Here is a 14528-nt window from a genome sequence, read left to right on the forward strand (position 1 = left end):
CATATAGTTTACTGATCATATTGAGAAGGCTAACGGAATGGTGACTGGCAGCTAAATCTCTGCCTCCTTTATTGTAGATCACCAAAATTAGGTCTCAAACATCAGGAACTCTAGCATGATTATTACGTGTAAGTGAATAAGAAATTCAGAATGGGCATCCACCAATTTAAGTTGTTTCAAATAGCCTCTGCTGAAAGAAAATCAACCTGGAGCTTGTTTGGTTTCAACTGTGCAATCGCTTGTGTAATTTTAGAGCCGGAGGAAGAGGTGGCTAGGAGGGGAACAGATGAACTTCATAACCTAATTCCCTATTTGGTGGGGTAATTCTTCCTGGAAGAAAGAATGAAATGAAATGATCTTCCCAAACTGAAGTGGGATTGAAAGATGAAATTTGTATATTAGTGGGTGCAGATTGAAGAGTTACGTGTTTCCAAAGCAGAACTGAATTCTTAGAATAAGTGGCAGAAATTAGTTGATTCCAAGACTGTATGAGAGCTTGCCTCTTCTTTGCCTGCAATAACTGTTCAGATTTCCTCTTGAAGAGGAGCAGGTCTTGGGTTGAGTAGGAGAAAGGATCCTTTTTTAATATTCTTTTAAAGCAGGAAATTAGTTGTTTCTTGGCTGTGGCCAACATTACCAAGCCAAGGTTGGTTTAAAAAAACGCTGATTTCGGTTATCACTAGTTGGACTAGCACTAGTAGAATTGGCTGAAGAAGCTGAACTAGATGAATATAAAATGGCAAAGTTTGATGGGGGACCTATCATCTAGAATAGGGGTCCCCAATTTGTGGACTACTGGGCCGTGGCCTATTTGTAAACCAGGCCGTGTGAGTGGTGGGCAGGCGTGCCCATGAGCAGCCCGTCGCGCAAGTGGAGTGTGCTGGTGCTTACAGCCCCCTTACACTCGCAGCATGCACTGCACTCACAGCCCTGTCACACAAGTGGTGTGCACCAGTGCTCGCAAGCCCCTCAGGCAAATGGCATGTGCCAGTAGTCGCAACCCCCTCATGCAAGCTGCATGGTTGGCGCTCACAGTCCCCCTTACACAAAACTATCTCTCTTCTCCCCTCTCCCCTCCCCCGCCCGCACCAGACCGCCAATCTAGGATAGTTCTATGTAGCTGAAGTGCCTCACTGAGAGACTGTCAAGCCCTGCCGGCTTGTCACCCGTCGGGAAGACCTTTTGAGTTATTTTGTCCTTCATCTGACTTGTCCATGATGTTTATATTTGTTCTGGGAAATCTTCAGATGGAATATGGTGTATATCCAAAACGGGAACCCCAAAATGTTGGTACAGTGATCACTCTTGGGATGATCCAATATGGAACTGGAGAACTGACAGACAGATTTCTTGATATGGCAATGTAGTCAATCAGATAAAGCTTTGTGCCAAATCAACGAGAGAACTCTGCCAGATAATCTGTAACAGTGATGACATTCATAATTTACAAATCCAACTTGTAAAATGTTTGCAGCTCTTGTAAGCCCCTGAAATCTCCAATATGGTCTTTAGACTTTCTAATTAGGAGCGGCATTCGATGACCATAAGGAAGCTATCAAAGTTTGAACTTTATGCTGCCAAGGTTGAAATTGCCCACTGTTGAGTCAGAACAGTAAAGGATTACAAACACCAGAAAATGCAGAGATCCAAAAACCTTACATGTCAAAAACCATATTCAGGAGGTTGCCTTTATCTCCAACCCGTTGCAGACGCAGATGAAAGTCGGCTTCAGTTCATTTTCAGCTGAATTTCATTAAAACTTTGTTACTTGCAGGAAACGTTCAGTTTTCAGTTTCATAGAGCACACTATGTCCAATATTTGAGGGAATTCATGAAAGTTGTGCAGCAGTGTCATCTGATTTCTTTCCAAGGAACCTATGCCCCCTGGAAATTTACCACTTCCATGGGAGCTTCAAAAGTAAAATAAAACACTCATATATATATAGTATATAAGAAAAAAAAAAGAGAACTGCTTAAATCTGATATTCACTTAGTGGAGCATGTAACCTTTTCAGCCCCAAAGATGACACACCAGCATCAATCAATATATTAAATTGTCTTTCATCCATCCCATGATCTTAGTATAAAGTCTTCTGTGGAAAGAAGTTAAAGCAATTCACCCGCCTGAATATTGCTGCAAAGGGAAGACTGTAATGTTTCTTTATTCAATTTCTATGGCCTCCCAACTCAACTAAGTGACTCTGGGTGGCTTACACTTCTAAAGGTTCCTAAATATCAACACAGAACGTTGGATGCTCTGGTTATGGAGTGGAAAGTCTTCACAGTCATTGGCCTTTTCAGAAAGACAACTTTTCCAAAAGCCAGCAGCAGCAGCAGCAACAATTAGAGACTGGCAGAGAATTGGGGATATATATGGTGGGCCATATTGAAGCTCCTGAAAAGTATGAAGCTTTTGCACATTTATTTTTTAATTGGATCAAAAACACATTTCCACTTTTAAAGACCCCAGCTTGCTTTTCTATAGATATCATGCTGACTATAATTGTCAGGGCCCACCAGTTTAGCTAGCTTTTGTCTGATGCTTCTTGTGTCCAGCATGACACGATGTGGATAGTATGAAATACGAGAATATTAGAAGAGGGTGTTGAAATGGATTGTGTCTAATAGATGCAAGAAAGTGGACACAGCTGCTTGACAATGGAGGCAGGAGAATTGCAGAAGAAAAGAAGGAAGGAAGAACGGCAAGTGTGAAAAACCGTAGCATTTGCCACAGCAAATCCAAAGCGGTGCAGCCATTTCCCAGTGGGCAGGGGCAAAAAGTTGAAGTGCAGGGTCAAGGAGGGAAAGTGATCCAGTTGAGCCAGTCTGGAAGCGGGGATGGGGGTTGCCCTTTGGAATATGGAAATGATCTGACCACGTGAAGTTGTGAGTCCATCAGCTGGGAATGGGGGCGTTGAAGCCATGAGCTTCAATGAGAGGAAGTGGTTAGAATACGCTGGAGTGTTGATGTTACTCAGAAGTAGAAGGAAATGTGGAAGATCTGGTGGGTGGATATAACCCACAAGGGAGAAGCAGGGAGTGGTAGGTGGACCTCCCACCAGAGTAACAGAACAGAAGCAGGGAAGTTAATCACGGTCCCAGGGAAAACCTAGGGCAAGAAGGTTCAAGGAACACTGGGAGATCCAATACTGTAGCTGGAGGTGATTTGTTTCTTCTTGTCTTAATTGCTATAGAGGGAAATACAATGGGCCAGTGAACTGATGTAGATTCCTACCGGGGAAACCCTCCTTATAGGTTGGATTGCTGGCAGCCACAACAGCTTCAGGCTGTTGCTGGCTAAAGGGAAGCTTATATAGACAAGAAGTCCTCTATACATCAGGGCTGAGAAGATATGAACAGTTGTGCCATTGCTATGGCGTCTATGGATATGGATATGCTGTGGACATGGAGTCCAGTGTGGTCTAGATTTTAGGGCCTCCCTGGCTGTCCCAGGTTCTTTCAACACCACTCGTGCAGACAGTCCTATGTTAAACTTAACACTTCTTCAAGGCAAATGGTATATGGTTTTAAACTGGAGAACATTATTATGAACCTTTTGCTTGGTCAGATCACTTCCCGGTCAGTCGGTATTCATCCTGCAATCACTCTTGCGTCCTTCCTACCAACCACACAGGAAATACACCTGGACTAGTTCAGATAAATCTAGCATTTTACTTTTTTACTTCCTACTGTAACTATTTTTTAAATAAAGTTCTCTCTGTATCCAAAGATGAAAGCAAACTGGGACTGAGGTAAACTTTCCATTGATGAGTTAGATTCTGAAATTGCTCCCCATGTTGAACATTTAAGATCTGAAGTAAAGCATACGTTACGTATGTTCTTTTTAGCTCTCTGATCAGTGGTATCCATAGGCCTTGTTTTCAGTAGTCTGAATAAAGTAGTACTGTGAATGGCATGTTGCAAACTTTGCCCCTTCAGCAAACTGTGTGTGATGTCAAAACACATGTTGAAAAGGAACAGGGCCTGTAACTCATTGCCAAATAATTACTTTTATCGGTCTTGCCTCCTTGCTTCCTATGGGGTACTGCTTCTGACTTAATCTTTTCCTAAATTTCAGTCTGCTATCTGCATGGACATCTAAACAGGCAACCATCTTCACTTTTGCAAGTCCTCTCATGCAAATTGAAAAAAAATGGAAAGCTGCATGATTGGCTATGACTACTCACCCTAAACATAATTTTGTAAAAATGTAAATATGCATACTTACCAGTATATGTTGTTTGACGAGAACGTTTATATCTTCTCCAGCTTATGCATGCAATAAAAATTATAATTATGAAAACAGCAACAGGAATGCTGAAGGCTGCAGCTCTTTCATGATGTTTGTTATAAATTATAGGACTGTTTGTTGAATTCTTTAAATCATCTGAATAAGAACAATAATAAGGAAGATAGGAAGAAAAAAAATATCTTCGAACATTATTGGTTTACAGTTACTACACACTAGACAACTTTTAAAAGTAGCAACATTAAATTAAGAATCATTCAAGAGTTTTCTATCCATTTCTAAACTAGTAAATCATATATCCCAGCAGAATTCTTGCTTCCCCGACATGGGATCAGATCAGAAACTGTTTTGGAAAATTCCAAATAGCAAATTTTAAAATAATTCACCCAATAACAGGCTAATAAATCCCGAGTATCCAACATTGCTAACAGTATTTCTTTTGATGCCTGCTGAGCATATCATTATGAAATAATGCACTTTAAAAAAAAAATTTTTAAAGGGGCATTACCCCATTGCAAAGGAAAGCACCAGCCCTCTAAGTCTCACATAACCTCAGGGACATTTTTGAACATAAAAGTGATGGTAGTAGCTACACCCTTGTGTGTCCATCTGTCTATCATCTTTAGCATTCAGAGGGAAAGGCAAGGAGTAACTTCACCAATTTACCTGCTAGTACCTTTTGCGTGTGTGTGACTGGCCATGCAGTTCATGGCAGTTATTTTCTGAAAGTACTCATGACATGTTCTTAAATCCCAGATTTTTTATTAGCCCAGTAAATTTGGGGATCCCACCCTACATGTTGTAAAGCACCTCTTCAAAGCCAGTATATAAATACCTGAATCATATGATGCAAGTACACTATTATTAGGAAGATAGCAATTATTAAGAACCTTACCTGCCTGCTTATTCTATTTTGCTTAAAGCTGATGATGGCGCTCAATAATTGATTGTTCCTTTCCCACATCATCTGTTCTCTCTCCAATCCTAACCTTTTACTGAAATTTCTATGTCAGAGCATTGGAAAATAGATGGGGGGTGTTACTGCTGTTGCTGCTGGTTGGGCAGAATATATCCAGAAACCATCTTTCCCCAAGCAAAAGAGAAAAGAGAAACTGAAGTGCTTGAAATACTGAAAAATCAGATGGCAGTAGAAAAAGTGATGAAGATATGATGGGAAAAGGAGGGATAAAAGAATCCGGATGCTTCCAGATGGAGAAGTCCTGGTTCTACCGTTCGAAAGAATCAAGTCTTGTTGAGAAAACATAATAGTTAAGAGATAGAGGACGGTATCCTTGGGATGCTTCAAGCAATTCCATTACTTGAAAAAAAATCTCAACCTGGAAATCCCCTATATTGCAAGAGGATCACAAGGACAAGACTGGCAGTGTCCTACTTTTAGGAAGCAAACAAGTAAGGAAGCTTTGGAGACTTGTGTTGGGGAGAGAAATGGAAGTATAGAATTGACCGTCATAGCCACGAGGGCAGCTCCAACGTAGAACTTAGATAATGCAAGAAGAAGGAGGATTGTTATTCATCCCAGCACAGCTGTTAAAGTATTCTGGCGAGTTTCATCTTCTGAATCAACTAAACCACCCAATTATGGAATATTAATTGAATTTTTATTCAATTTTTACTCTTTACAACCCAACCAAATATTGAGAAGAATTTAGGTCAGAGGGCTTGGGATTCTTATCTTTCAGCAGGATAACTTTCCACAAGCTGAACAGAATAGAATAAAATTTGGTATCAGGAGGAGAAGCTGGTAAAAGAACAATTATGTTAAAAATAGGCTGGATCAGGACAGGCTATGGAGAATGTTCCAGAAAAATGCATCCCTAAGAAAGAGATGCTGGGAAAGGTTGAGGGCAAGAGAAGAAGGGGACGACAGAGAATGAGGTGGCTAGATGGAGTCACTGAAGCAGGAGGCGTGAGCCTAAATGGAGTCCAGAAGATGGTAGAGGACAGGAAGGTCTGGAGGAATGTTGTCCATGGCGTCACGATGGGTCGGACATGACTTCGCAACTAACAACAACAAGAAGAAAGAGACAACTGGACAGCAATTTGGAATGTAGCCTTTCCGCTACTCTGAGCTCTCTTCCATCTTCCAAGTCTCATAGCCTGGATCAGAGCCTTTATTAAGTGGTTTGAAAGAGTTTCAGAAGCCAGATATGGCATGTTTTCCTGTTTTGCTTAATATATTGACACATCAATTCTTCCTTACAAATATCAACGGACAATAACTAAGACATAAACTGTGAGGAACAACTTACATGTAGTAGTAATATTTTGATGCAGTTGCTTATGCTCAATTATACATCCTAACTTTATATCAGAAGCCACTTTCATCTTCAATGTACTGAATACACTGAAAGACCCATCAAACTCTTTGGTGAATTGCACAGTTACGTTCGTGGTGCTGTTGTCCATTTCATTTACCCAATAAAGCCTTTGTTCTGGATAGCCATGGCTTGAATTGCACATAAACATCATTTCTTCTCCGAGCTGCACAGGGCCTGTTATTACTGGTTTGCTATAACTGGCTGGAAAAAAGAGAATTTTAATTTTATAGCCAGGCTTCCCCACAACTTTATCTGCCACTTTTGGGAAAGGTATAACACTGGAGAGAAATTGTTTTAGAATTGGATAATATAACAATTTATATCCTCCTTCATCAGATTATACTACCAAAATTTTGGTGGGAACGAGGTGTTCTCTGGAACCTTACAGGAAGGTCTTCCAGATTAACCCCTTTAATTCCCTGTGGTCAAATGTACCAAACAGCACACAATTGGGTTTGATATCTCACATCCATTTCCAAGGCATAATCCATAATGGCACATCTAGCATAAATATACAATATAGAGTACAAAATTAAGAGACCCACCCACTTTCTTTTAGCACCCACTCTGTCTTTTTTTCCCCTCGGTGAGTTTGGAGTAAAAAAGAATTAAGTATGTGAGGCACAAGAATTTTGTATAAATTATAGTAAAAGACAGTAGGCATTATATAATTTATAAAATGGATATTTGAGATTGCCTTTCCAGCATCATTGCTGTTCATGTTATCTTCAAACCATCCAATTGCAGACAACTTTAAATTATTCAGCAAGGGATATACTCATGAAGAAAACTTTTACTAAGACTGAATAATCTGCTATACATATTGATAGCTGCAGGATACCTTCTAAGCACAGGCATAAGGACAAGTGTTTGCAATCCATGCAGTCACCAAGAGGGAGAAAATGATGTGGTGAGGAAGTGAATTGTCTTCAATGTCTACCATCCAGTCTCAATTAGCATTTAAGAGTTTTGAACATATTTCCTTCACATTATTGACAAATACAAAAGTTTTGCAAAACAGCTGTAGAAGTTGAAAAGGAGACAGGCACTTCACCTCCACACAATGGTGGTCTTTTTCATACTAAAGCACTGTTTAATGTTATAAGGTAAAGTTAAAGGTTCCCCCGCACATGTGTGCTAGTCGTTTCTGACTCTAGGGGCCGGTGCTCATCTCCGTTTCAAAGCCGAAGAGCCAGCATTTGTCCGAGGACGTCTCCATGGTCACGTGGCTGGCATGACTAGATGCCAAAGGCGCACAGAACGCTGTTACCTTCCCACCGTAGTGGTCCCTATTTTTCTACTTGCATTTTTACGTGCTTTCGAACTGCTAGGTTGGCAGAAGCTGGGACGAGTAACAGGCGCTCACTCTGTTACGCGGCACTTGGGATTCGACCCGCCAAACTGCCGACCATCTGATCGACAAGCTCAGCGTCCTAACCCACTGAGCCACCGCTATTAAAATAAATAATTTATGCTTTTGCTGAATAAACGATTATATATTTACATGTTCATCAGTTGTTTCAGTACATACTTTATCTCCATTCTTTAGTCGTACAGGGATTAACTTAATTATCTTTGTTTTATTAATTTATTAATACATTTATTAATTAATTGAAATTTAATTAATGTATTAATTTATTTAGGCAGTTTTGTATTTTCATTTTCTGCTTGCTCATAGTCTTTTCAACACCAGAGTTGATGAAGGAAGGACAGAAAAATAACTCTTCAATGCGCTTGTAGAAAAACCAGCACCTTATTCACTCTTTTTTAAATGAGGGCAATTCGGAAATAAACTTCCGTTTGATTATCAATGACACACACTTGCAGATACAAAACTTTCATTATACACATTAGAAAACTACAACATTACATTACTTTTTGACATAATCGCCATTCAAATTGAGGCACTTGTCATAACGTTTTACAAGGTTTGAAATTCCTTAGTAGTAGACACTCGACGCCAAATTTGGATTGGGGGGGGGCTGATCAAAAACATCCCAACAGAACTGCTTCAAAGGTTCTTGGGTGTGTCTAGCAGTTTGTGGGCAAGCATTATTGTGAACCAACACCACACAGGAAGTGGTGCCAACCATAACAAGCGTTGGGGAATGCTGACTTCCAGTGTGGTGTTGGTTCAGGATAATGCTCGCCCGTACACCGCTAGACACACGAGAAATTTCCCACTGTTTACCCAATTCTTTTTATGGACTGGCAAGCTGAGAAAAAATTATCTTTGAGGACAAATTTCAACCCAATCTTTATCATAATAACTTATCTGGCCATCAAACAACAATTCATAAGTATTTGCTCAGAAGAAAAAGGCCTTACCTGCCACTTTGAGCGATATGGATTCATTGTGAATGCGCTTAAACTTTCCACTTATATTTTTCTGTATCACACAATCATAGATAAATTCATCTTCTATCCTGATTTTTGACAGCTGCAAAGAAGCACTGCCTTGTTTTGGCTCATTTAACAGAGTCCGTTGTTTGAATTCTTCACACTGGTGCTTTTCCATATTTTCATTAGGAAAATAGCCAGCTACAAAGCATGAAAACCTGTCTTTTATTTGCCACAATATTCGATTCATATTGTAGTTTAATGTTTCTTCTTCTGGATAAGAGCACTGCAATTCAACACTGCTTCCTATTATGCCAATCACTTCTGTTTCAGCTATAAAAAGAAAGAAGATTCAAAAAATGCATTGCATCATATAATCTACTTTCCATCTTCCCAAAATTAAAATTGAAGTCACTATTCCAGATTCAGCTTTGTGTTTGATTCTCTTCACTCCTGAAATTTCTATTTATTCTTCAGAAGCACACGGGTCTGCCCTTGAAGAACATTTAAAAGCTTCAACTCTATTCAACACATGTAAGGCCACTGCTACATGAGCTGCATTGACTGCTGGTATTCTTCATGCTTGGGATTGGGTTACCTAGCCCAAACCCTGGGCTGCAGCCCACTACCAGGCAGTGGCCTATTCAGAACTGGGCCAGGCCTGCATACGAGTGACAGGCCTGCCTGCATACGTGCACACATGCAGCTCAACTTGTGCAAGAGGCGGGGCGGAGCACAGGTACATGTGTGTGCAGCTGAACTTGCAGTTGACCTGTGTGTGCACGCCAGCCCGCCACTCATATGAGTTGAGCTGCATGTGCACCAGCCTGCTGCTTGTGAAGCCTAGTTCCCTCTTCCCCCCCCACAGCCGGGTTGCAAAGATTCGGGACCGCTGACCTAGGGGACCGTCTCTCAGTTGTTTCCACTCATACAATTTGGTTTGGCAGGTTGGGCATGTTACGGATCCAATGATCCAAGCAATATTGGTTGGCGGGGATTAAAAGATGTGCCCTCTCTTGCCCTTTTCTCCTGCTCCTGCCCTTCTGAGATTAGAATGATGCCTACCCTATTGGCCTTTCATAAGCCGTGATGATCCAGCTGCATGCCCAGGGTCCTGAGTATGAGGCCACAAGTGTGTTAACGGCCACCATTACTTGGCTATATTAACAACTGTGGCAACAGTTTTACTTGATGACCATATATACAGTATTTTCTGGCGTATAAGACTACTTTTTAACCCATGAAAATCTTCTCAAAAGTCAGGGGTCGTCTTATACGCCGGGTGCTGAAAATTTAGAGACAGGGCTGGCTGGAAAACCTGGAGCGGATCTCCCATTTAGTCTGCGCAGGGAAAGCGGGACCAATTGGAGAAGAAGCTGCAGTCTGTGATTTTTTACAGGGTTTATAGGGTTTCCTGCCTTAGCAGGGGGTTGGACTAGATGACCTCCAAGGTCCCCTCCAACCTATTATTATTATTATTATTATTATTATTATTATTATTATTATTATTATTATTATTATTATTTTTATTATTATTATTATTATTATTATTATTATTATTATTATTATTATTATTATTATTATGTTTAATCCACTTGCACTGTTTTATGTTTACATGTTTGATGACAAACAGCCTTATGTTTATAAGTGACAGTTTTCCTACTAAGCACCTGCATGTCATAAGCATTTGAATTAAAATTACCATATTAAAATCAAATCTGATGTTTTTTAATTTTTATTTAGTGTGCGTTGGAAGAGGGGTAGTCTTATACGGCGAGTATAGCCCAAACCCTATAATTTAACAGGAAATGTAGGGGGTCGTCTTATACACCCAGTCGTCTTATACGCCGGAAAATACGGGGTATTTATTTTGTATTGTTTTCATTTTTTTAGGTTTTTATGATGTCCATGACCGTCCTAGAGTCATTTTGTTGAGGTGGGCGGCTATAGAAATTAAATAAATAAAACAAATTAAAATAAAGGTCACTGGCTCCTGTATTTAAATTTGCGCTGAAATTTCATTTGTTCTGCATAATTATAGAGAGAGCTGTTATGCAGCTGATTATAAGGAATGGATGTGACAATGCATTTGTGTGCATTCTGTTCAGTGGTTACAGTTCATGCTGAAAAACCTATTATTTAATTTATTTGCTTACATGGCCATCTGTCTTGCAGCAGTGAATTTGGGCAGTTAATAGTTTAAAATATCAGCACAAAACATACACATAATGAAAACAATACAAGCACATTTGGGCAAATGAGGAAAACATAATGGCAAATTTAAAGGAAGAATGGACTTGAATTCTTAACAAGAAACAATTAAGCTGAGCAGGTATCCTTTTTTTCAGTAGATATTTCAGTCTGTTGATTATCTGCTTAATATGTGTATTGGGGTTCAGATTATTTAAAGAAAAAACCCCTGAGAATATCAGTATTTTGTTGAAAAATATTTAACAGGAAGGGAAAGTTAATTTAATAGTTCAATTGCATTTAGAATAATGCAGGCAACCAGATTAAAAATTCCTTGCCTTTGTATAATTTGCCCTGAAGTCAAAATAGCTGTATCATTTCCATTAACACAGTGTTTAAAAACTTGCTTTATAGTTGAATAAACCTAACATTGTAATAACTTACCAGATCTCCAAACACAAAGAAACAAGGCCAAGAGTCCAAAGCTAAAATAAAATAAAAAAACATAAATTTCAAAAAATTAGAATGCATAATTTTAAAAATTCCACAACCTATTGAGGAAAATGTATAATAGGATTTAGCATAAGCCATATAATAAATAGTAGGACTAAGATGTGAACCAATTGAGTTCATTATTTTCACTATTTTATCATCTTTTCTCTGTTTATTAATCATAAATGTATGCGGTCATAATAAAACATGATCTTGGCAGCTTCTATTACTATATACATACATATGTAAACAGCCCATTCAAAAATAAAAACAGAACACTATAAGAAGAAAAACTGTAATATCAAACCAGAAAAAGGCTGATACAGCATTTGTGCTTCATAAAAAGGTAAAGGTTCCCCTGCACATGCGTACTAGTCGTTTCCAACTCTAGGGGCCGGTGCTCATCTCCATTGCAAAGCCAAAGAGCCAGTGCTTGTCCGAGGACGTCTCCATGGTCATGTGGCCAGCATGACAAGACGCCAAAGGCGCATGGAACACTGTTACCTTCCCACCGTAGTGGTCCCTATTTTTCTACTTGCATTTTTACGTGCTTTCGAACTGCTAGGTTGGCAGAAGCTGGGACGAGTAACAGGCGCTCACTCTGCTACGTGGCACTGGGGATTCGACCCGCCAAACTGCCGACCATCTGATCGACAAGCTCAGCGTCCTAACCCACTGAGCCACCGCGTCCCTTCATACCTTACCACAAATTGCCTTTGTGTGAGAAAAGAAAAACATAAGTTAATATACACAGTATTGTGTATGACATTCTTCTGAGACCACTTTCCTATTTTTATTTTAATATTTTGCCATTTCCACATAGAGGTATACTTGGAGGATCATCTTTGTCAAATTTTAATTCAAATCCCAGGATTAAACATTGCTTGGACTCAGTGGATTAAATGAATGTAACCGCTGCACCACGTGGGCTGTGTGGCTAACCACATGTCATATCAAATCAAAACACCTCACACCAAATCAAAGCACATTACATAAACAAAAACGACACGATTTGGATACATCAGCGTTTCATCTCACAAGAGAAAAAAAAAGGACAACACCTTTCAGGGTTGAGTATTAAAATACCAACCTATCAACAAATCCCGAATGGCTATTTAGAACGCACTTTTTCTTCATTATTAGCAATCATCTGTAGTCTGGTCTATCCATATGTTCAGAATTCGGTCCCATAAAGGCTTCTTCTGGCAACTAAGAGTAACTTAATCCACCGTTCAGAATTTTTGATACAAATCCTCTTCTTTGGGGTTGCCGCTTGTGATGCCCCGAATTTACTTCGAGTTTCTCAGCAGAGATACAAGAAATATACAACAACATGCTATCGGGAGCAGGTTAAAAAAAAAAAAGGGACCCGGATTCCTCCTGCACATTCGGCCGATCGGCGGTTCTTTGGCTTGCTAAGCCTTCTAAGCTCAGCAGATACTCATCTCTACTTGTTGATTTTACTTAAGCACACTTTAAAACCGAGTTTGATACTTGACCGCCCCGCTGCTGCTGCTACTGTCTGCCTGAGACACACCTTCCTTCTCTACTCACCACTCCAGGGGGCCTCCCATGACCGGGCCGCGTCTGCGAAAGCTGGGCGAAGAGAGGCCGGGGGCTCCTCGGCCGCTAGCCAGCGACACCCACGCAGCCCCCGCCAGCCCCGGAGGAGCGCAGCCCCCAAACAGCTGCCCGCATTCTCGCCAGTCTCGCCACCTCTGGAAAACCCTACACCGCCCCGGAAGCAGCAGCTTCCTTTTGCCTGTGGCGGGAAGGGGCCTCGAAGCAGTTAAGGACTTCCCAATCCACGGCGAATGACTATATTCGTTAGTCTTCAGTCGAATTAGCATTCTCTTCCCTCTTTCCGGTTTCTGATGGCTGGGTGCAAACTGGAAGCTAAACTAAGACGCTTGGGTGTTATAAATTGGAAGGTCTGCGTATAATAATAATAATAATAATAATAATAATAATAATAATAATAATAATAATAATAATAATAATAATAATAATAATAATAATAGTTGCCAATGGAGCTGAGGACTGCCCCCGCCGGGGCCTGAAGACCTAGCTCTTTGAGCTCTCTGGCCCAGGCTGAGGATTCATCTTATTTTAACTGGGGTTTTACTTAGGCAGGGACACATAATTTTTTTAAAATTTGTTTTTAACTTTTGTATTTTGGCTTTTTAATCACCCTGTAAACCGCCCTGAGTCCTTCGGGAAAGGGCGGTATATAAATGTAATAAAATAAAATAAGTAAATAAAATTAATATAATAATAATAATAATAATAATAATAATAATAATAATAACAACAACAACAACAACAATAATTTTATTTATTTTTATTTTTATTCCATTTATATCCCGCCCTTCTCTGAAGACTCAGGGCGGCTTACAAGCTTAGCAGTAGCCTTCATTCTATGTATATGCCTGCTTATTAGGGCTTTCGGGGGCCCCCAAGCGGCATTATTACAAAATCAGCTTATTGCCCCCAACAATTATAATAATATAATAAACCTTTATTGTCAAAGTACAACATGTGTACATTGAGATTAGCTGAGCCTCCCCCCCCCGTGCGCTCTTCCCCCCAACACACAATGACAACAAACCCTCCATCCTACCACACCTTGTGAACCAACACCACCACACCCCGGCCTCCCAAGTAATGGGAGGGGGAATAAAGGTCACTGTATTTTATACCGTGTACTGTATTTTTTATCTTTTGACTGGATCGAGTGGACTGAGACTCAGAGATGTGACTGTCTTGAGAATTTCTCTCAAGAAGCTTCAAGCTGGCATTTTTTTTAATCCCCCCCCCAATTTCCAGAACACCGAGAACAAAATAATTAGCATTTGTTTACCAGCAATACGTGTTTTCATAGTTTTATGGAAAGAGATGCATTTTAACACATCTCCCTT

At 40.1% G+C, this 14528-nt stretch overlaps 1 protein-coding gene across 3 annotated transcripts; it reads right to left on the reverse strand.

The window, feature by feature from the left end:
• Nucleotides 1-36: 36 nt before the first annotated feature.
• On the reverse strand, nucleotides 37-13431 carry ICOSLG (inducible T cell costimulator ligand). 3 transcript variants are annotated; one of them, XM_083362468.1, is made up of 6 exons: nucleotides 13165-13431; nucleotides 11563-11603; nucleotides 8917-9261; nucleotides 6520-6789; nucleotides 4229-4387; nucleotides 37-1910 (listed from the first exon to the last, which is right to left on the reverse strand). In XM_083362468.1, the coding sequence occupies exons 1-6, from the start codon at nucleotides 13182-13184 to the stop codon at nucleotides 1876-1878; spliced, it is 870 nt and encodes a 289-aa protein (XP_083218594.1). In that variant the 5' UTR covers nucleotides 13185-13431; the 3' UTR covers nucleotides 37-1875. The 3 variants fall into 3 exon arrangements, with proteins under 3 accessions (XP_083218594.1, XP_083218593.1, XP_083218595.1); XM_083362467.1 differs by lacking the exon at nucleotides 13165-13431 and adding an exon at nucleotides 12701-13005; XM_083362469.1 differs by lacking the exons at nucleotides 37-1910; nucleotides 4229-4387; nucleotides 13165-13431 and adding an exon at nucleotides 12701-13005 and having other exon boundaries at nucleotides 6439-6789.
• Between the last annotated feature and the right edge of the window lie 1097 nt (nucleotides 13432-14528).

Source organism: Vipera ursinii (assembly GCF_947247035.1).
Source record: "Vipera ursinii genome assembly, chromosome: 4".
Taxonomy (NCBI): Eukaryota; Metazoa; Chordata; class Lepidosauria; order Squamata; family Viperidae; genus Vipera; species Vipera ursinii.

What these genes read in the sequence shown, in the direction of transcription:
- ICOSLG (XM_083362467.1), bottom strand. Translation starts at nt 12,747, where the DNA reads ATGAAGAAAAAGTGCGTTCTAAATAGCCATTCGGGATTTGTTGATAG. An exon ending in CATTCGGGATTTGTTGATAG is followed by an intron (nt 11,604 to 12,700) that starts GTTGGTATTTTA and finishes ATTTTATTTTAG; the next exon opens with CTTTGGACTCTTGGCCTTGT. An exon ending in CATATCGCTCAAAGTGGCAG is followed by an intron (nt 6,790 to 8,916) that starts GTAAGGCCTTTT and finishes TCTTTTTTCCAG; the next exon opens with CCAGTTATAGCAAACCAGTA.